Source organism: Pezoporus flaviventris, unplaced genomic scaffold (genome assembly GCF_033815535.1).
Source record: "Pezoporus flaviventris isolate CSIRO_AGI_PZ_B2104156 unplaced genomic scaffold, CSIRO_AGI_Pfla_v1 ptg000007l, whole genome shotgun sequence".
NCBI lineage: Eukaryota > Metazoa > Chordata > Aves > Psittaciformes > Psittacidae > Pezoporus > Pezoporus flaviventris.
Window position 1 is genome coordinate 65,468,408 of NW_026892555.1, and position 23,472 is coordinate 65,491,879.

Below are 23,472 nucleotides of genomic sequence, written 5' to 3' on the forward strand. Positions count from 1 at the left end.
AAGTAACATGGTATATTAGCGTAAAACATTTTATAACAATATAAAACTATCAAATGTTAAAGTCTTCAGAAATCCATTTTCATACTGAAATGTCCTTATTGCCTGTAGTACTTAATATGCAATGTTTCAGCTAATAATAAATATTCCTAATGTTCTATTAACAGAGATGGTCAGCTTTTTACATTGAAGTAAAACAGTGTAAGTTTTAATGAAATTTTCCATTTTTTTTTATATTACTGCAAAATGTCATAAAACAAACTCTAAATATTTATATAGATATCCGTCAGAGTTGGCCTGAATCTGTGCATGGAACTTTACTTTTTCCTACCACTTTTGATTGCTTTAAAACACTTAGTTTTCAGTGCCTTACAGAATCTTTTAACCTCCTACAGTCTGCTTCCACTAAGCACTAATGAGGGAGGGATAATTGCTATTAATGTTTGATTTTTAGATTAGCTTGGGTGGGCTGAAGAAGATTTGCAGCAAGGTTAGAAAGCGGAGGAAGGAGAAACATGATGTGATGTGTGAAGGTGAGGTTTATTTTGATTAGGGTACAGTTAAGAGTTAGATAGCGAGTAAGAGCAACAGAGTAGGGAGGAAACATTGTTTTGCATGCACTGTTGTTTTGTTTGGCCACTGCATATTATAATTTTAGGTTTATAAAGGAGTTTAAGATCTTTGCTTAGTCAGTGTATTCTGGATACGCGGTGTGTTCAGTCACCCCACTGCTTTTAGCTTGGACTGCCTGCTCTGATCCACCTCCAGAGCTCTGAGTTACACAGTACAGTTGAGAACATTCTTGAACTTGAGTGCACCTGACTCTTCTGGGGGGCTTTTTGAGATCGGAGCCTGGGGTGAATGTAGTAGGTGTGTGATTTACATGTTGATTTCCTTGTACTCTATTCAAGAACTAGGGAAAGTACTATTGACTGGAACTTGTGGCAGAATTGGTAATGTAAATTCGGGCTTTCTCTAGAAAATAAATCTAATTCTGGTTGCCATGAAGAACTCTATAGTCAGGCTTGCCCCCTGAATACCTTTTTTCTTTGGGCTTACAACTGTTTGCAGTACATGATGCCTCTGGTCCCGTATCAATGTTTTTTTTAGGAGTAGTATGTTAGTATGTTGCCCCTCTTGATGCACGAGTGGAAAGAAATTGTAAGGCTTAAAATGTTGTTTAGACATGAAATTCAAAAATTTACTTCTGTTTAGCTAGTTTGGTAGCATTTTGCCTGTTGGATGCTAGACAGTTATTACCTATAATATGATTAAAATAAATGTTCTAATGTTTCCATCCAGAGGTTATACAGGAGTCATTTTGCAATTCTTTTTTACACTGGTTATCTTTGCGTCTTTCCTTCATTTGAGTTTTCTGTCAGAGTGCTGGTAATTATGAAAGGCTATCTACCTGTTTAAATATCACAGAGCCATTTTAAATGTATTTTTATATCCAGGTGTCTTCTACAGGTAACTCTGCTATTTGATAAGAGGTTTGGCAGCATCTCCTGTGCAGCTTTGGTGTACCAGGGTTGACTGAGTATACAAAACAACAGCCAATCTGCTGTTTGAAGTTTGGCACTGTTCTCAGTATCTTCTTGTGTCAAATAAAAATTATATGGAAGATGTACTTCCACACAGTTCAAAGAATTCATTGTCTAGATGCAAAAATTTCCAAGTGTACTCAGAATGCTATCAAAGTGAGTTCTATCCATAAAGATAAGCTGGTAGCTGTGATAAATATAAAAGGTATCTGAACTAAGTACAGAATATACAACTTCCCATCTTCTGCTTCCTGCTTTTTATTGTAAAAATACTGGATATTCTGGCAAGAGTCTCCTACAAAATATGTCTGCCTCTTGCAGACCAGAATCCTGTTTTCTACTATGTAGCATTTATAGCCATCACCCCTGCTGTGTCCTCAAGTTCTCAATGAGAAAAAACATGCATGTCTGATGTGACATTCACATTGGGAATTTCTTGCAGGGTTGCTGGTAAGTATGTGGCTTATTTGAGTTTGTTTTGTGAGTGGATATTTTGACTATGTTTCCAGCATAGTGACTGGAATGTGAAAATATTTGTTTGCTGTTCCGTGATCAGTTGCCCAGGCCAGGTGGTTTTCTAGAGCTGGCTTTTTGCTTTGTCTCCTTTTGCACTGTTGCAATTTGGAGAGCCGAGTTGGATATGTATAGTGCTGTGGTGTTGTTCTACGTAGCATATCTAGTCTCAGGTGAGAGAAATTACCACCTATCTACATCGCCAAGATGTCAGGATTTGTAAATAAAAGCTTCTTGGGGGGGGGGGGAAAAACCCTGTAAAACTTCTATTTTCAGTATTACCAGAGACATCAAAATTGCCAGAAACAGTTCAACAGTAAAACTGAAGACATTAAAGTTCTAAAAGATCACTGCATGGCGAAGTCTATTTTCGTGCATGTATGTTGATTGCTAGATATAGAACTGTTCCATATATTTTGGTTGACTTTAAAATAATAGTTGAAAGTCAAGATTTAAATATTTAGTAGTCCTTTACAATATTTTGACTTTACTCCAAGTTGATCTACCACATTCATCACAGTTTTCACTTTTTATGGATGCGTTGCTTTCTTTCATTTTAATTGTGACAACCTTTTGCTCTAAGTGGTACCTAAAATATGAGTTTGACTTGTTTTTTTTCAAGATCATGGCACGTGTGATCATGTAACTCTCTAAAACGGTTCTTTGTATTAGCACAGAACTGAACTAGAATAATTTCAGCAGGTTGACAGAAGTATGCCTCTGATCTTTCAGAAACTTGAATTACCAAGTCCTCATATCTTTCCGTTAGTGATTTGTACTTTTTTTTCTTTTTCAGTTGGTCAAAACAGTAGCTGGAACTTGTTTTCAGTTTTTTTTAATCCTTACTTCTACACTTAAATCTTGTCTCCCAGTATTGCAGTTTTTTCTCCATACAGTTTCTTAGTCTTAAAAATGTGATGACCTTTACTGTCATATTCCTCCTTGTCCCCTGTTATACGCTCCTTTCCAGATCGCTGTTCCCTTTTGTTATTTGCATCTTGTTCATTTCTTTTACTGCTGTTTGTCCTCTCTTAGCATACATGGTTCATCTGAGTCATATAAAAGTGGTGCTGGTTTTGCCTGAGAGTAAATTGGTGGGTTTAGATGTCTTGTACCTTTTTGATTCTTGGATCAGGCAGGTGAATACATGATGTCTGTGAGTAAAGGCAACTGGAAAAATACTGTTTGAGGTAAGACACAAAGGTCTTACTTATCCTGCTGCTCATGTCAGTTGAGCAGATTTCCTGTGAGTCATCCCCACAGGTCCAAGACTCTTCATGTTACAGCATGTTCGTATCTGTTGCTGGGAGGTCCAAGTAAAGTATAGGGACACTTGAGGGACACCCTGTTGAGCAGGGTGGGTTAGGAAAATATATATGGACAATGCATAGCAAGCAACATCCTCTTAGAGTACATAACTTTCTTTTCCAAGGTTAACAACATTTAAGAGTCTCTGCATCTTTAACTGTTTTCTAAATATAGATATTACGTGTTTAAAAGGTAGATTACTAGGCTGATTGCTCGTAGGACTAAGAACTTTTGCAGAGGGCATTGAAGTTTCCATGAAAACCTTTTAGTCATATGTCATCAGTTATCTATAGTGTAACAAAAGTTTAAAGTGCAGTGATTAATTGCAACTATCATCCCTCTTTTCCTAGGATACAATCACATGGACATGGCAAGGGCCGGGAGCGTAAGTGGTTTGTGTTTTATTGCTTGCATCATGATCACTTTCCTTCATTAGTTCTTGTTTACATGACTTACAGGCATGTATAGTTGAGTAGTAATTCTAGTAAATTTATTCTTTGGGATAAATTTATATCTTTTATCTAGTATTCCCTAATTATTATTATAATATTCAGAGGAATCCAGGTATAAGCAGTCTACTTCTATGATTTTAATGGTATGCAGAATGGATTTTAGGTTTTTATTTCAAATTTTTTTAGCCAAGTACCTGAAGTGAAACAACTTGCTTCTGCTTTATGTGTTTTATTGCCTGCAAATCAATTTGGTGTCTTTCTGTATAAAATCTGTATGGCTATTGTTTTAAATTGGTGTAGTCCCATGGAAACAGTCAACCCACTCAGGGCATTTGGAGATACTTTTTCCATTACCTTGTCTGAATGTAACTTGATTTTTTAAAAACAAAATGTTATTCTAGAGGTTCTTAGCAAGTTCCTGTGATGTAAAATACTAAACGAAGCAGTTCTTGCTTGTTTTAAAAAACTATTTTTAGCTTTATTTTCATGTTGGGGTTGAAGTTCTGAAATGTTTAGATGAAGATCAAACCAAGAAATTTTGAACCTTAAGTAAATGGGAGTTGAATTGCATGGTTAATGGCTTGCCATTAGCCTCCTCCTGGGGAAATGTTGTTTTGAATGTCCCACCTGATATCCTATACTTTAGTACTAATGAGGAAAATTAGCCAAGATTCATATAACTTAGAATTAGGTGCTAATTAATTTTGCACCTTCAGGTGGACTGTTAACCAGATCTAATTAAGGACATGTCTACATTAAGGTGAACAGAGGGCTGGAGCACCTCTCCTGTGAAGATAGGCTGAGAGAGTTGGGGTTGTTCAGCCTGGATAAGTAAGGGCTCAGTGAAGGTATAGAGCAGCCTTCAGTACCTGAAGGAGGCCTACAAGAAATCTGGAGAGGGGCTTTTTATAAGGGCCTGTAGTGATAGGACAAGGGGAAATAGCTTTATACTGAAAGCAAGGAGATTTAGATTAGACGCTAGGAAGAAATTCTTCACTATGAGGGTGGTGACGCACTGGCACGGGCTGCCAAGAGAAGCTGTGGCTTTCCTATCCCTGGCAGTTCATGGCCAGGTTGAAAAGGGCTTGGAGCAAACTGGTCTAGTGGAAGGTATCCCTGCCTGTATCAGAGGGGTTGGAACTGGGTAAACTTTAAGGTGATTTCCAACCCAAACCATTCTGTGATTCTATGATTTGGAAACTTGAGGAGATCATTGATCACTTTCAAAGGTTCCGCTTTCAATTAAATCGTAACATTAGAAGTAGATGAATCCGTGATAACGTCTAAAGTAGGTGCTACAGTATTTGCTGCATGCAGGGATTTCTGTTCTCAGTGAGCTCCTACCTCTTCCCTTGCATTTGCATTGCAGTTCATCTAGCAAATTAATGCAGCCAGAGGGGAGAAAGGTGAATAGCTTATGTCCAGCTAGTGTCCTACCTGAGGAGTCAAGAACACAAGGAGAAGGAAGAGGGAAGGAAATTGTAGGTTTGTTGCCTCAGATCACTTTAATGTACAAAACACTCGGAAGTGCTGAACTCTGTTAGTAATGTTAAATTAAAAATCTGAGGTGTGTGATGTTACGCAAATTTACTGGGTCAGTTTAAATTACAGCTTTATTTAATTAGGATTAATCCTCCTGAGTGACCTAAAATGTGTTTCTGATGTCTTGACAGAAAATACTGTTAAGACTGATGCAGTCTTCACTTCCTCAGCAAATGCCTCTCTTCCTCTGTCACAGTGTTAGCCAAAATTTAATCAGGGAATGTTGCTGTATTCAGGAGTATTTTGTTTCTTCAGAAGTGGTGTAGCCTCAAAAATGGATTGAGAACTTGGAAACTTAAGTCACTTTCTTCCATTTATGGAAAGTAATGTTTTTACTGGTTTGACAGATTGACTGTGACTCCACCTTGAAAACACAGATTGACTATAGCATACAACTTTTTTTTTTTCCTACATAAGACTTGAGTTGGATACAGGTTCTGTCAGTTTTAAAATTGATATTTAAATTTTAAGGTTCAATCTTTGAGGATTACAGAAGTTGACAGAAGACTTCACTTGTAACTTACTGGGGTTTTTTAATGTTCTTGGACAAGGTTTAGAAACCACATTTACACATGTCCTGTCAGTGATATAAACTTCAAATCACAAGTTCCGTTCTTGTTTTTTCCCCTTTTCTTTGCTTTAATGTTTTGGAAGTTCAGTGGGAAACAAGGGAGAAAAAACATGTTGCAGCCCTGAATGAGCTGGTAGCAAAATGAGTAGGGTGTTGCTTCTAGGAACTGCACTTTATCTCTACTTAAGAGGATTTTGACTAGCCCTCACCTCATAATGATTGATTGCTCTAACTACCCACATACTGTATAAACTGTTGCTACTAACACTGCTCCCTAAGTTAGGTTTGCTATGATTTGATTCTTACTGCTTTCTAAGGTCAAGTTGATCCCAGTTATTTTGTGTCTTAGGCTACTAAGACACACATACTGCATTTCATGAACTTTGCTTCCAAACCAAGGTAACAAGTAGTTGTAATTAATCTTGCCAACTCTATGCTGAATGCAACATTTTCCTGATATGCGCTTACTCTTTCTGTACACACTGTACATACGTCATCTGTTACTGGATGTATTAGTACCTGTATATCATATTACTGTTTGGATATCTTTTAAGATGCAACTTCAATGCAAATTGCTTTTGTTCCACCTTTCTGTTAATTTTTTTATCTAAACATGATCATATTCTAGTTGAAGACTTTGGAGCATAACGTACTACTGTTTTGATACCTGTAGATGTTTTTCCTCAATCATTTTCCTGTTTTGTTTTGTTTTTTTTCTTTCTAGGTTAGAAATTCTGTGGCTCACTTTGTGTCAGTTGCACAATTCTGTGGAAATTGAGGTCAGTAAAAAAAACCCAGTGTATTCTGAGCAGTATCAGAATACATAATACTATACTTACTTCTGCAGTAAAAAGTTTGTATTCAAACTTTGTATGTATGTCTGTACAAACAGGCTATAAATAGCTTCTGTATCTGAAAATGTAGCCTAAAAATGCAATAAGACTTGGCTTAAGACTTTACTTATTAATTTAAATTGTCAGATTTCTGACTCTGTTCAGAGCCTTTCCTAAACAATTCTTTTGTCATTTACTGGCCTGATTTCTTTTACACCTAGCATAACAACTGTGTAATTTAGATATCCAAGTGTCAGACTACTGGATACGAATTAATGACTATTTTCTAGAGAAAATTAATTGTAGGTAGTTTTTTATAGGCCAGATAAGTTATTTAATATGTTGGGCTAATTTTTTTATTAGGCTGCACTATTCAGAATGTGAAATTGGAAAACAGAAAACCTATGTCTATTCTTAACTTTGTTTGAGGAAAACACTTATGATCCTAAGGCTGAAGACTAGTGAAGCTACATAGCTAATTAGTTTTAAATTGCTGTCCTATGCATTTTACAGAAAGTAATTGCATTCTTTTGAAGTATGGTATTTTAAATGTGTTACATAGGATATTTGACAGATGTTCTGCATTTCTCATGCTTAGATTTTCTAATAATGAAGCAGCTATTTATCTCTGACTGATGGAACTGATGGCAGGGTGAATTAGTCAGAAGAACTATTACATATTTACATACACATATATGTTACCGTAGTAACATATAACACATGACAATCACAGTATTTATCACTGCAGTGTGCTCTTCACTTATTTGCACTATGAATTCACAAAAATAATGAATTCACAAAATAGCAGCCAATGAATAGTTGTATCTGTTGCAGAGATCTGCGCTTTATCACTTTAGTCATATGTTTCTACCTATCAATAGTTTATATATTTATAAAAAAAAATCTTATTTCTAAAATAGTGGCCTGTTTTTTGACAGAAGGGCCAGTGAGTATCTGCCTGGCACAGCTGATTGGCAGGATTTTTACTGTCTTTCAGGATCATGGTTTTCTGCCCTAGGCAAGTAAAATGGGCTCTTTTACACAGAAGTGAACACTGCTGAGCTGTCTTGATTTTTGAGGCGGCAGCTGCTAGCAGATGATGAGGTTGTGTAGCTCAAACATATCTTGCATAAGGACAAGTTATGATCTTTGGTAGTCTTTAAAAAAAAACAACCCAAAAACTAGTGGCTGTCTGAAATAACTCCAGGCTAAAAAGCAGGAGCTTTCAGAATGTAGAGGAGCAGAGCTGTTTGCAAGACTGCTTGCAAGTATGAGGCAGAGTACTTGGGAGCTCCTTGTGGAGTCTGTTTTTATAAGGAAGTGCAGGAGATCTAGGAATGTAGAGGAAAAATGAGTTGTTCTGTGTTCAAAGTCATGTTTTTCCACCAGTCTTCAAAGCTTGTTGGCTTTTATTCCTGCTTTGTTCCATCAGCACAGGGTTATGGGCAAGTGCCAACTAGCCTTGGTGCCAGAATTACTGCTGAAGACCCAATAACTCAGGGATGTGTAGAGCAAGACAACACAGTTTCAGTAAGGATAGGTAGTAAGGTCTAACAATCAGCAATCAGGATCTGAAGTTTATTAGTCTGGGCTTCTCTGCATATAATTTATGTTCTGTCACACCATACATGTCATCCCACATGTTTATTGAGAAGCAAGCATCTGTGTAGAATTCATAATTGATTGTTACAGATACTGGCCCACCCATCCTTCCATCCTGTACTTGGAACTGGCATGCAAGCAATCTTGTGAAGAAAGAATATATAATCATCTGCAAGTGAGGATTGTTTTGGCTCCTGCCAGTTTGTTTTGCTGGCCTGTCAGCTTCAGTGTTTGTACATCCATCAGTTTGAAACAGCTGAGAGTTTTTCTCTTAGTTTTGTTAGTGGTGCTGAAATGATCATGTTATTTCTGTCTAGTTAGAGACATGTAGAGCACCTCTGAAATCACCTCATATTCAAACTTGTCCTGTGTTTGGATGAATGACTTGATAGCAGTTTGCTACTGAAATGGAACAGGGCTTGGAAGCTTAAGGAACAATCTTTCCATATATGTTAGCTTCACGATCTTTGTCATTTTGTATATTGCATTACATTAGGCTGGTGTACCTGCTTGCACACCTAGGATTCATGTTTTCAGTTGCAGTGGTGCATGGAGGGAAAACCATAGCAAAATCCAAAATAGATTTGTCCATTGCTGTATACTTCTAAGAAAGAGTTAGGCAAATGGCAACGTTTTGGGTGCTGCTGTGATTCTGAAAATATGGCTAACTCCATAGGTACTGAGAAGCATTTGTTTAAATGATAAAATTTGTATCTCTTCTCCAGTTATTTTCCTTTTTAAAGACCAGTGTAAAATTTATGGATCATAATTCCCGTATCATATTCATAGGTTAATACATCAAATACAACTAAGCTCATTACAACTTTGGTTTCTACTTCAGGGGCTTTCCACAAGATTATGACCATCTTGTTCACTTAGTGCATAAATTATATCATTGCATTGCACCATTAAGGGGATTTTCTGTCTCATACTGAGCAGGAATGGGAATTGGAGTGATCCCTTCTTGTTTGTTCTATCTGTTAGCTACTTGGCAGAAATGGCATGCTTTGAGGGATTTTGTAGGCAAGGCTGGCCACTATATTGGGGCTTGTATCCTATTTCAGTGAACATATAGGCTATCACATTTTGAACGCTGCCTCTTCTGTTGCATGCTCCAGTAGTTCTGGTTCACTATTCCCCTTCGAGCTTCAACTATTCTGTGACTGTGTGGCCATCTGCATTTATTTAGACTTTCTTTCAACTGAGCATTAATATCTAGTGTCCAATTTGAAGGAGAAATTTTTCAAACAGTAGAAAATAAAAACATTTCCAATATGTTCATGAAGCAATTGTATATAATTTCAAAATGTGCAAGGGCAGGAACAGTAATACCTGATGTCCTGAGAGTTTGAACTCTTAGTATTTAAGCTATAGAACAATGTTCATGTAGCAGGTGCTTTTCCTGGTTATCTGGAAAGATATGAGCAATACAGGATGTAAAAGAAAAGTTTGTGCAAGAGAAGGCTTATACTTCTAAATGATTTAGAAATTCCTGGTCCCACTTATGAAAGGAAGATAAAACTCTACTTGGTAGAGGTAAGAAATGAGCAGAGTCACCGTTATGTGAATTTCTAGAAGTATAGTGCATCCTTAAGATTTTAAGAGTTCAATTTTAATTTTTTATAGTCCTTTTGTTAATATAATTTTGTAAGTAGCAACAAAATGTATACATTTGCTACCATAGTGCTGTGATAGAAGTTGTTTAACTTGTTAAATGATCTTGGTATAATTCAGTTCTCTGTATGCAGTTTCTGCCTGTGTATATTCCTTCAGAAGAAGAAAGAAAAAATCCAGTGTTGTATGCCAATAACGTCAGACGTGTAATGGCAGAGTAAGTATGTTGTAATATGGAATAAAAATAGATGTGTGATTTTAATTTTAGGATCAAGAAAATGTGAAATCCAGTCAGTGTAGTTGCCTGCTTGCAAAGAATCTATAGTCTGCAGTAGTGTGTACAAAACTTTTTATCTAGCAGTTGCTTTCCTCTCTGAGGAGGCCAGGGAGCCACAAATACAGCAGGAATTATAGGAGCTTGTATTGGGCTTTTATTTATTTGTTTTTTTAACATGTCTTCATATATAACAAGCCAGTTCTACTTGTTGCTGTGGGTCTAGGGAGAAAGCTCTAGTTGAATTTTATGAAAGTTAACATAATTGAATTTCGTGGTATTGAGGTTGCTTTTGAAGCTATGCTTTTTTTATTTTCCATGAGGTTAAGAATAGTTTTGTGTATTCATTGTTATCCTGTGGTTATTTCAAATAGTAAAGCACAGGAAAGCTGCTTCTATTGGAAATAGACTATTGATATGATGCAAACTAATTAAACTGAATGTTAACATGACAGCACCTACAGCACTTGTCTATAATGTTCTCATGTTGTATTTTTTATGAACCTTTCTTATTCATTCATTTTGTCCTTTTAGTATATCTTCCATTAGTCTGTAGATGTTCTTTTCAGTATTTACAGAGAAACCCTCAGGTCTGTGATCATTAATAACTCTTGAAGGATTTAGGAATATTTCTAATCCTAATTTTGAAACAGTTTGTGAAATCTTGATTTCCTCTGTGTAACTACTCTTCCATTTCTGAGTTACCAGTTTCAACCAAAGGCCAGTTTGTAGATAGGAACTGGTAATACTTTTCCAGTTTATAAGCACAACTCAGCTCTGTGAGTTTCCTTGAGGATGTTGAGCCTATAATATAACAATAAATCAATACTCAATCCATTGTACGAAAGGACATTTCTCATAAAAGAAAAAAAGCATTTCTGTAAATCAACCTGTCTTAGGGTTGCAATGGCCTCGAAGATTTTTAGTTAATTTTAGACAGTCAGCTGGCACTACATAATAGTGTTGTCCTTAAACTTTGGGTTCTCAAACCTTCATTCTGAACTGTAATCCAGTCAGATGGCAGGGATTATGTGGTATAAAGAGACATTTTGAAAGCCCACAGAAGTTTACAACAGCATCTTGAAAGCCTTCCCTCCTATGTGTGCACAGGAGAAGAGACATGATTTTCTTCATCTGTTTATTTCTCCCTCCTACCTCTGAAGAATCAGGCATTTGGGGTAACAGAAATGCAGAAATGGGATGCAGGTCTAAAGGGAGGACTGTTAGGATGGGGGGGGGGGGGTAGCAAATATGGCTTGCTTTGAGATGAAGAAGGGCTGTAGATGCTGTGTTGATATGAAAGGAAAATAAATGTGTATCAAAGTTCAGAAGTTAACATGTAGAAGATAGAATGAAACAGAATGGATATTGTAGATTACTGTAAACCAGTTAAAATACCATAGCCAAACATAGCCAAAACTTATTTACTTCTGACCACTTCCAGATGCTTACTTCTAGTGGTAGTTCTCCAGACTCTCCCAGTTCATTCATGTGGCTCTTGGCCAGCTCAGATGCTGTCAGTCTGTTACTGCTGGAGCTGTAGCAATTGCAATTCTAGCACTTCAGGTGTTATTTGGTGCTAGAAATGCACTATGTATTGCTGAGTAAAGGACAGTATTACTGCTTCTGCTAGGTTTGTATTTTCTGGAAGATTGAATTGGTGTGGTGGTTGATTGGTGGCAGTGTACCGTTTTGGTGTCAAGAGGTCACTTCAGGATCTGTTTAGATGTCTGCTTTCCCCTTCCTCCCAGTCGTATTCTTCTGGAAGAAGAGTCTAATCCTACTGGATATTTTACAGCAGCAGAGGTGGCAGTCACAAATAATAAAGTATTCGTGAGTCTAGAACCAGTGTTGCAGCAAAACCTTGTGTCTTGCCCCTGATTTCAAGGAGAATTGATAGAACTTGCTGAGTGCAGCGTTTGAGATGATTTTGAGTCGTGAAATCTGTTTGCCTTCATAATTTTGTCTTGTGAACAGCTTCTCTTAAATACTGAATAAAGCACAGGATGTCCGATTCTTACGTTGCTTCTTCTTGTTGACTCTATTGGAGAAATTTTAGGTCAGCCTTATTTGTTTAGCTTCTCTGCGGGCAGCCAAAGGTGGAAGTGATGGGGTCACAGAAAATGAATTTATGGCTCACAAATTCTGTAGACCTTTCATTTGCAGTAATGGCTGTTTGCTTGCTACAGAGCTTACTTTTACTAATGTGATACCTTTTGTTCCAGTCCTTCTGGAGGATGAGCAAGATTCAAGCCTTAAAAGCTTTACAGCATCTATAAAAATTTAGTTTCTTTCTAAAAGGGTTTCTTACTCTCATTATGCAATTAACAGTATTTTAATGTCTGTGATTGTCAACATTTTTTCTCACTGACAAAAAACTAGAATCATGTGCAGTCTTGTTACTGCTACTCAGCTCACTGTTTCTTCTGTTTCGGGGATTATCTGTATAATCGGAACTGGTATTACTCATGCAGGGTAGCCACTGCTATTGAGTAGTTACTCAAGGCTTGTCTTCCTTTGTATCATTTTCTTCTTCTGTGCAAAAGGTATGTGCTGGTTAGGTTAATCTGCTGTTTAAAGTATGGCCCCCTCCTTCCTATCAATATACCCTGCCTTTGATTTTTCTCATACAACCTACTTTATTCGAGTGAATCTGTCTTATTCTGTCTTTCTGGGCTTGTTCTGATTACTATTCTGTTCAGTTGATGTCCATCTCATTCTCAGCATGCTATCAAGAATTGTGTTGAGTCACTTTCAAATCACTGAAAATATTGAGTGCTTTTAAATTTGGCAATAGTCCATTCAGGTTCTCTCTTTAAAACAAATAAAATTTGGTGGTATCTTGAGTTTTAATTCACTTTGTTCTGTTTTGTAATAAATTTCTGAAACGACCATGCTAGTAGGTCACACCATGTAAATAAATGTTATGTTGGCTCACTTTTGTAAGTTTTACTTAAAATTGCAAAATCAACATTTTGGTCTTTCTGTGTGTGAGCTGTTATCACCTTACATTGATAGGATTAAACGGATCACAATAATTCATGTTTATTAATTTCAGCACTTACTGTTTCTTCTAGGTATTTTCTAGTTAAGATTTACTGGGACTACAGTAGTGTTATAAATTTGTCAGTGTGTAGGCTTGGGGCTTCAATCCCTGATTTTCTAGAATTAGGAGGGACAAATGATCTGATCTTGCCATCACAAGTATTTATTTCTAAAAATTTCTCATTGTTAAAGTGTTGGAAAGTACTTAATTTTATTCATGAGACATGTAATCTTAATTTTTTTCTTATGTATTTATTACGTATGACAGCTTTTTTGCCTCGGCAATTTTACTATTCTCAGCTAGTAATGAGTTATGTCACTCTTCATATTTATTCCTTTTTCTTTTTAATGAGAAAGTAGGTAACTTTTTCACTCCCATTTTGCAAAACAAAATTTGTTGGTTACCTTACTATGCATTAGAAATGAAATATATTTAAAAGGAGTACGTCAGTTGCTCAGCTTTTAGTTAGTTGCATGTACTTAGCATTATTCATTTTGTATACAAATAAGCCAGTGGTAGTGCAGGCAGCTAAGTGAAAATCTGCAGTGCAGGCTCTTTTGTGCAAGTCTGAAGTAACCTCACCCATAATTAGAGGTAAGCTGCTTAGGTAATTATACACAGGCCTGTTGGTCACTTAATGACATGTAAGCACAATTTTTTTGCTTCTGTTTTAGTTTCTCTTAGAGACTGTCTTCAGAACAGAAGAATATGGTTTAGATTGTACAGTTCAAGAAAAAAATACAGTTAAAATATTGCAACTTTGTTCAGCTTTTTTAATGCATTTTTCAAATATTTAGACTGGAACCTGATGGAAGCTGGACATCTTTGCCCCTTTCTTTTTCAAAACCGTAAGCACCTCAGGTGAAGTTCTGTCAGCATCTCTGATTTAAGCATTTCATTTCTCTGCTCTTTCTGGTGTTAGAACTTGGCATAGCTGCAGATGCAACAGTAGCCAGGAGTTTTGAGTTTCTTTTGTGGTGAGCCCAGAAAGGCAGACTTCCTGCAGAAATACCAAAATGTCGTAGTCTGGTTTGCATTTTTCTGATAACTTTGTTTTTCTTCTCCATTTACACAAACATTTAAATACATGCTATTCAGTTAAAGTGCAGTGTGTTAGACATGGAACTTGAAAACATCTGGTTTATGTTTTCTCTGCCCAGTCCTTGTCAAGATCATTTCCCGTTTTTGGAGCATGTCATACTGTTAAAAGCAGTAACTCTTTATCAGTTTGGCAAATGAACATTATGTTTTTGTTTATCTTTCTCAAAAGAGAAGTAAATTCTTTTTTTTTCCAGCATGCTGGTGAAGTCAAAAGATATTACAGATAGTCTCCTGTGTCCATTTTATCTTCTGTCATCTTCTATTTAAGTCAAAATCAGGTCTTTTTTTCTTGCAGGCTCTGACAGTATCGGAATGTGATCTTGATCACTATATGTGACATGGTAATGCCAGCTGCTGAAGAATAGCCTTGAAGATGTAGATTTTCAGTAGCTTACTGGTCTGTCATGGCTATTTGTTGTTATTGTTGGTGACCAGTTAGATTTAGCTTTGGAAAAACTGCTGTGCTCTATGCCAATGCTTTCTGGTCATTTTGATCATATTATCAAAGGCATGAGGATCAACATAAGTGCAGTTACTGAAGTGCTGGACTTAAAAAGCATCCATTTGTTTAAGTTTCAGGCCATATACAAAAATGGAGATGAGAACCACATTGTGCAGTCTTTGTTTCTGTGAAGGCTTTTTGGCAGTTCGGCAAGCGTAGTTACTAAACGGGGTTAACTCTGTGCAGCTTCTTGCTAAGTTAATTCTCTCAAGGAAGAAATAATTTTTTAAAGTTAAGTGCTGTTTTGCAGCAGTCTGGTTTGAACTAGAATGTTGAATGCTGACAACACAAAGATCTTGCTTCATTTTTACTCCTTGAAGATTTGTGATGTACAGGCCTCCAAGGCCAACATTACAGAATCCATTTTCTTAACACAATGGATAAATGCAGCTGTTAACAGTTCCCTTTTCTGTCTGAAAATTAAACCGTTGTGAAAGACTGTATCTTGATGTGACCTCCAGACTCTTAGGCCTGGACCTTCGTTTGGTTGGACAATGTAGAAGTAATTCAGGGAGAGTAAAGGGGCTGTTTACCCTGGCCTTCCAAAACTAAATAGATGAAAGCTATTCAGCTTTGTGAAAGAAGAAAAAGAAATCAAAAAGTGGAGGGTTGTTGTGAAGGTCAGTGAAATCATGATGTTCTAGAAATGCATAGTAAGGAAAGAGAAAACACTCAGCAGTAGATCAACTGAAAGTAGATGGAAATACTCTTGAAAACATGTACATAATTATAGCATTCACTACCAGATGCATTAAAGGAATTAATCAGAGATGGGATATATTGTAAAAAAAAATTGGTCTGTCAGTGATTCTACAATACAGTGGTACAAATATTCTCTGGTTCAGGAAGTTGCTATACAGATGACTGTTGGAAGCTTGGGTTATTTGTCATAGAATCACAGAATATTTAGGGTTGCAAAGGACCTTAAGACCATCTAGTTCCAACCACCCTGCCATGGACAGGAACACCTCACACTAGACTCTGTTGCCCAAGGCTCTGTCTTGCCTGGACTTGAACCCTGCCAGGGATGGAGCCTTCACAACTTCCTTGGGCAACCCATTCCAGTGCCTCACCCCCCTTACAATAAAGAACTTCTTCCTTATATCCAATCTAAACTTCTCCTGTTTTAAGTTTTAACCTGTTACCCCTTGTCCTATCACTACAGTCCCTAATGAAGAGTCCCTCCCCAGCATCCTTATAGGCCCCCTTCAGATGCTGGAAAGCTGCTGTGCGTTCTCCACGCAGCCTTCTCTTCTCTAGGCTAAACAGCCCCAACTTTCTTATCCCGTCTTCCTACAGGAGGTGCTCCAGTCCCCTGATCATCCTCGTGGCCCTCCACCATGTCTTTTTCCAAAATACCTGATAGTGAAGTAGCAATACCAAGTTTGATAGCCTTTTAATGTGTTCCACACCCTCTAAAGATGATGCCTGATTTAAAGGAGTGTTTTTTTTCGTGAGTAGCCTGTGGAATATTTTCTGGATTAGTTTACAGATCTGGTCATTAACAGTATAAAACGTTTTGTAAATGTTTTTGTTGAAGCATAGATCAGAATGTCACAATATTGCCTGTACTATTTTCTCTCACTTTGCATAGTATTGCCAGCAGTCACATTCTGTTTTATGATCAGAATTTTGCATGCATAGTGGATTGGTATGCAGAATATGAGAACGTTGATCACTTATTTTTATATTGTGACTGCACAAGTGTTAGACATAGGAGTTGTTTGGTGTGAGAAGTCAGGCTATAACAAGTACAACTGTTGTGTGTGACAGATTGAGTATGCAGGAGGCTTTCGGGTTTTTGTTGGGTTTTGATTTGGTTTTATTTTTTTGAAGAGACTTCCTGACTTTGGGATTTCATGTAGTGTGATACTATGAAAGGTAAATAGCCAGCATGTCAGGGAAGGTAGGGAAGGCAAAAAGTCTCAGGCTATGTCAAGACAGATGCGCACATCTGGCCAAATAAAAATTGCTGAGCAGTAAAAAGGCTAGGCTTGGGTTAACTGACTGTGAAAGCAGGAGCAGTAGAAAAGAGGGGAAAAAAGTGCTTGTAAACGAAGAGATGGGAAAAGCTGTTATGTTCCTAGCTTATTAAAAGCATCAGGTTGCACTTGCAAGTTGCATCTCAAATTGAAATGATTTTTTTTCCTCTAGCAGTTGAACTGAAGTAGAGAAAGATTGCCCTTGAGATAAGTTGGTTGCAGTTGCACTCAGGCTTTACAGTGAACTCTTAGTACGCCAGTCTTTTTTCTAAGAAATTGAAAAATAAACAACTGTTAGCACAAATAATGAACTTCAGATGCTCCCCAGCTTCAGTTTCTTCAATATTCTGAGCTGAAATCAAGGTCATTTTGTGTTAAACTGAAGAGCCCACTGAACTCTTAATTTATCTGGCCTTGGTTGATCCTATGACAGCACTTGACTGTGAGCAAAAGTTTTTGAAAGCTTGGATGCATATAGAAACACACTGTTTCAATTTATTTTGCTTTTTTTTTGGAAGTCCAAAGGCTGGAAAATTGCCATCAGTGAGAAAGGGAAGATGCTTTTAACCTTCTCAAACCTGTTTTGTGTATGTGTTGACACCAGGCATGCATGTAGGCAGGCATTAATTGTAGTGGGAATTTTTCTGTACTGATAAGCACTTGAAGTCTGGTCCAAATACATCTCATTCTTGAAGGGTTGCATACCGCTGTAAAAGATGAAGTTTGTTTTTTCCCGTTATGGTTTGACCAAGTCTAAGATGATCCCTGCTTTTGTGTGGAATTTGTTCTCTATCATAAGCTTGGGTTAGATTGTTTGTTGGGGTTTGTTTGTGTGTTTGTTGTTAATTTGTGTTTGGCTAGGCTCCTTCAACATGTGTGGGGACCATTATTTTGGAGAAGTTATTTAAATCTGGCATTGTTTCTGGATGACAGTCAGTCAGGATTCTGACCTCCCCCCCTAGGTTGAGCGGCCTAATCTTTCTTAGTCATCTTGCTTTTGATGTGTTTGAAAAGCTTCTAGCTTTTAGTTTCAACAAGTTACTGTTTCTTGCTTTGCCTTGCCACCTTATGGCTATGTTTTAACTTGTCTGTCTGTTTTCCTTGAGAGACCATGTGGAGTTTGTTTAAAAACGGAGGTCTTTTGTTCTAATTGCCGCCTTTAATCAGCTGCTGAGTCTTACTGGATTTTTTTTTTTTTTTTTCCCCCTTTCAGGATCTTTTTTTAAGTGTCTTGTCACTTCCCCTTTTGTACCACAAATGAGCACTTTATCCTTTCAGTTTCTTCTTTTAACTTATTTTTAGCCAGTTTCCCCTTTTCTCTGTAGTTGCCTTAGGCTTCAGCTGATCACCATTAGGTTCCTGTATTTCTGTTGTGTGCTATGCCTTAAAATCTGATGAAATCTAGCGTACTGTGCCTGACTGGGCAAGATCTTTAGTTGTTACCACATTCTTTAAGCCACTGTGGATGGAAGACCTTATAGTGTGTCCTTGCTGCCCTAGGAGTTCAGCTACTTCACTGACAGTTTACAGGGAAATTTCTAAGGATGATCTAGTCCACACAGAGTACAAAAGAAGGGACTAGGAAATAATCTTAACTGGCAGGATAGATGCTTCTTGTTTCATCCACCCCTTTTCCCAAAGAAAGTTAGTAGTATACAACGCAAAATCAATGATGTCATATCGTATGATACAAAACTATATTGAATAGCCTATTACATAATAATTGACAAGACCTGCAATACTTGATCTCTAAGTCAGGTTGAACTTGGATTTAAATCCCTGCAGCATGTGGGAGTTCATCTGGATTTTTATTCTGGTTTCAGCTGTAACAGTTGTTTTTCTTCCTAGTAGCTGGTGCAGGGCTCTGTCTTGGCTTTAGCTTGAGAGCAATGCTGATAACACACCGATGTTTTAGTTGTTGCTAAGCAGCGCTTACCCTGATCAAGGACTTTTCAGTCTCTCATGCTCTGCCAGTGAGGAGGGAGACAAGAAGCCAGGAGGGAGCACAGACAGGACACCTGACCCAAACTAGCCAAAGGGGTATTCCGTACCACAGCACGTCATGCCCAGTATATAAAGTCGGGGGAGTTACCTGGAAGGCGCAGATTGCTGCTCAGGTTGGGCTGGGTATCAGTTAATGGGTGGTGAGCAATTGTATTGTATTTTCTGAGCTTTCATTTGTTCTCTTGTTGTTTCGTATTATCACCATTGTTGTTATTGTTGGTATTCTTCCTATCATCACTATATTTTACTTATTAAGCTGTTCTTTAGTTATTCAACCCATTGATTTTGCATTCTTCTGATTCTCCTTCCCATCCCTCCATTCCACCCTGGAGGGGGGCAAAGTGGAGGGGTGTGATGCTGGGTTTAAACCACAACATGTTTATGCAACATTCATTACTATGGTAACCATAAAATGGCATCACAAGAATATCTTGTCCATTCCATTAAGTTGGTTTACTGATTCACAGCTATTACTAGAACACTGTTAGAACGACTAGAATAATGAAACAGGAACAGATAAAGAAGTGAAAAATTTGAAGGAACTGACTTTAATTGCTTACAATCACCTGTATGAGGTGATCTAGTCTTCAGCAGTCTTCAGGATTTTAAGATGCCTTTCCTATGTACCCCTATCTTTTTGTTTTTTTCTGTTTGTTCCTTTCTGTTTGTTTTTTCTTCTTGCAAGGGAGAAGCTGTTCATCCAAAATCACTATGCTGTATGTCCTTGGTTTATTCATAACTAGCTTAAAGAAAAATAGCTATGACAGTGTTCAAGGCCAGGTTAGACATGACTTTGAGCAATCTGGCCTAGTGAAAGGTGTCCCTGCCCTTGGTAGGGGGGTGAAACCAGGTGATCTTTAAGGTCCCTTCCAACTCAGACCATTCTATGACTCTGCAGTTATGTGATCTAATTATTTAACGTATTTGGTACTTTGGGGCTTGCATATGTATTAGTGAGCTGTTCTTCCTGAATATTTGACTTTCTCAGCCTTAAAGAGAGAAACCCTAATCAGTAGCTTTAATGTTAAGTTCATGTTTTAATATATATTAGAATTCCTGAAATTTGACAATTAGTCAGTGGATAAAAGAGAACTGGCTTATGTTGTTAACATTGACATTCAAAGGCCTTATAATAAGATTCTGGGAAAGAGGCTACTTAACATAAATTAAGTGGTTATTGCATGAGAGGTAACTGCCATTACAGGTCAAAATGTCCATAATAAAGTGTAAAATTCAATGCAGGATTTTTGTCAAAGCCAAAATGAATATGGCATTTAGGATTTTGTATCAATCTTGCCATTACTGTATAGTAACTTCAGAGATGGAAAAAGGTGGTTGTAGTAAGGTAGAAAACCTGTAGATAAAAAGAATAAAGGTAAATCAAGAAAAGTTGTGAAGGCTTCATTAGACTGCTTGTTGGTGCTGCTATTAAGCTGGTGATGCTTAATAAAGAGCATCAAGTTAGAAGAAAAGGAAAAATGAATACTTAATTGTTTGGCATATGGAAGCTTGGGAGTTTGGTTTTTTTTCTTCTACCCTTCTTATGTCATACAGTTAAAAATAACTTGTGTTTCCTTGGAAGTTACTTGCTTTTATACTTTATGTTCTAGCCACTCTTTATAGAGAAATTTTGCCTATTGTGTAATTTCAGTATTACCTGAAGGGGATAGTTGTTCTGCTCAGGTGATTATTGATTTATTAATGTTAATGTAGTATTAATATAAATATTTATTAGTAAATATGTATTTTTTGTTCTAGGTGTGTAATTTTGAAACCCTTGTTATTCACTTCTATGAAAATATTAAGGAAACTGAAAGTCTTTGCCTGTATTTTCCCTTGTGTTCTTTTATATTTTCATGTATTTGTAAAGCAAAAATAGATGTTCTGTAATGGCTAGAGTACCATATTTCATTCTTTGTATGTGAACCTTCTTTTATGGGCTCTTCATTATGGCTCTTCAGAATAAAGAGCATAATTATTACAGGATTTCTTGCTTAAGTAAGTAATGATTCTACTCGGTTTTCTCAGCTTATCCTGCTTACTGTGTTTCTTTGGTTTGTTCAAGGGCGTTGGGAGTTTCAGTGACAGACTATACATTTGAAGACTGTCAGTTAGCTTTGGCTGAAGGACAACTTCGTCTGCCTTCGGACACGTGTCTTTTAGAATTTGCAAAACTTGTAAGAAGCCTTGGGTGAGCATATACGATATTTATATGTAAGATGCATATTTACTATATATCTATGTTTATATAGTTTTTCCCTTCATATAACAATACTGCATTATGGATATATATGGAATGTTTTTCTGTTACAATCAGGGAAACACTAATGCAAAATTAAACCGATATTGATCTCCACTTACGAGCGCCACCCCTAGATCCTCGTGAGTAGCATAGGTCATAACATTTTATTTCTACACTCTTTCAAGTGAGCAGAGTGTGTCTGAAGTGTTCATTCCTGAGCAAATATCAAAGACACTTCCTGAAGAGTGTCTAGAATACTGTGGGATTCCTGATATTTGATATAGTTAAGTCAGTTGCCCTTCCCTGTGACACAATGAAAAGAGAGCAGTGGTGCCATACAAGTCTTGTGAGTGGAGTAACGTTATAATAGTGAGGGCAGAGGGGTCACCTCTTCTCAAGAAGCACAAAGCAGTGGTTGATCTTTTGAGTAGATTACTGCTAAATGGACTTTCTAATGAAACTGTAGGTTAGTGTGTGCAGTGTGGTTCCTCTCTTCTCGGTGTCAGTTCCCTCTGGCTTTACCTTTCAGAAAAGGCTCAACAAAGAGTGAAAAGCCAAATAGTAGATTGCTGTTTTCCAGCTTTTCTCCTATTTCTCCACTGACTGAATTTACAGCCTCATCCTATTAACCGCTTTAATATACAAACACCCTTTTCCATTTTTTTTTTCTCCTCACCTGAAAGTAGCGAGTGCAGTTTCATGGTTCCATTCTGTACTTTATTTCCTTTTATTAATTTGTCTTTCATTTTCCATCCTGTGTACGTAAATGGGAAAAAAAAAAAGAAGAGATATCTATTGGAGAAAATAATGTAGGACAGCATTAATCATTCAGGTGACAAGCATACTGTAATTTTCTGTCAGGACCTTCATCTGATAGGACTTTCGGTAGAATAGGAGAAACTTCTAAGGGAAAGCAAAGATTCTTGCTTTGTTCCAAAGGCTCTGAATTTACAGTACTAAGAAAAAAAGCAAAAAAAAAAAAAAGTAACAAACAACCCAAACACCCCTGCCTCTTCTTATGCAGTCAGTAATCCTGGGATTCAGTTTAATCCTCTCATTAAATTGTCTGGCTTCTGTTTGCTCAATTTAAAGCTGTTGTTTCAAATTATGCTTTTCTGGGTTTTTGTTTTGGCCTCCAAAAATATTGCGTGCATTTGTGAGTGAGGTTTCCCACAACCCAAAATTTCTCTGTCTGGTTTGAGTAATTGTACATTGATAAAACAGTACGTTGTCTTGATTTGAGTATGTGCCAGTAGAAGGGCTATTATGATGGTACTTTTCTGGCATGATTAGGTGAAGATTGTAATATGACTTCATTTCTAATGCATGTTTGATGGTGATGCAGTCATTTTGCTGCCTCTTCAAAGGTTTTGAGGCCAGGGAGGCATTAAGATCATCCATTCACATCCCTAAATAACTGAAACAATACATTTTATCAAATGGATTTTGCATCTAGTCTTAATACTTGGCTTTAAGCAATAATGTACCTTCAAGGTAACATCGAGTTTTAAATGCAAGAGTTTATAGTAAGGCAAATCCAGACTTGTTTTTGTTTTAGGTTCTTTGGAATCAAGTTATACCTCAGTTTGCTATATTGGATAGTTATTTCTATTCACATTGTGTATCTACAGAATTCATTAACATTGTCTGTAAAATTTGCTTGCTTTGTGCTCAGCTGGATGGGGTCCAATCCAGAAGCCATGCAGCCACAGCAGCAAGTTCTCATGCTTCATCTAATTAAGTTCTTGGGCTCTGTTAACACAGCTGTACAGCTGCTGGGTCACAGCTGGCTGAAACTCATCTGTCTCCTGCTGAGCCCTGTGGTAAAATGACTGCTGTACCAATGAGATCAATTGATCATTGTCTCATGTTCTCAGATTCTGCGTTTGTTAGTCCTCAGGCACTTATGCTTCTGTTGAGCCTGGTAATCTGTGTCTGAATAATATGCTGATCGCTATGCTGTATGTAGTCTTTATTGTAGCTTTTATACATTGTAAATATTCTGCTTCATTTGATTGTTTATTCCACAGTTAATTCCGCCATTGTTTAAAGCAGTCATCTACTTTGACTGGATTTATTGCCATGTTTGAGACATTGAAGCTTGTTTGGACTTTGCATCTTAAGAAAGACTTCTTCAGATATCTTCTCATTCAGAAAATGTTAATACAGTATAATTAGGTCTCATCTCTGTCTTTTTGTCTTTAACAATGGGCAGCAATTTATTTTGGAGTTCTTTTTGGATCTTTAATTACTTCCTTTGCTTTCTTGAGCCTGAGTGTTCAGAGATCTATAACAAGAGTAAGCCTCTGGAGGATGTTGTCCATCTGTATTCATGATCAGATCAA

At 37.2% G+C, this 23,472-nt stretch overlaps 1 protein-coding gene across 3 annotated transcripts in view; it reads left to right on the forward strand.

Moving 5' to 3' along the window:
* Positions 1-23,472, forward strand: part of LPCAT1 (lysophosphatidylcholine acyltransferase 1) — a 60,326-nt gene that overhangs the window by 22,533 nt on the left and 14,321 nt on the right. For 2 of the 3 annotated variants that reach the window (XM_061449025.1, XM_061449026.1), the window contains exons 7-10: positions 3,713-3,747; positions 6,652-6,706; positions 10,111-10,193; positions 20,951-21,076. In XM_061449025.1, coding sequence (XP_061305009.1) covers positions 3,713-3,747; positions 6,652-6,706; positions 10,111-10,193; positions 20,951-21,076 — 299 coding nt within the window. The remainder of the gene's footprint in view (positions 1-3,712; positions 3,748-6,651; positions 6,707-10,110; positions 10,194-20,950; positions 21,077-23,472) is intronic. The other variant, XM_061449027.1, reaches the window with a different exon arrangement.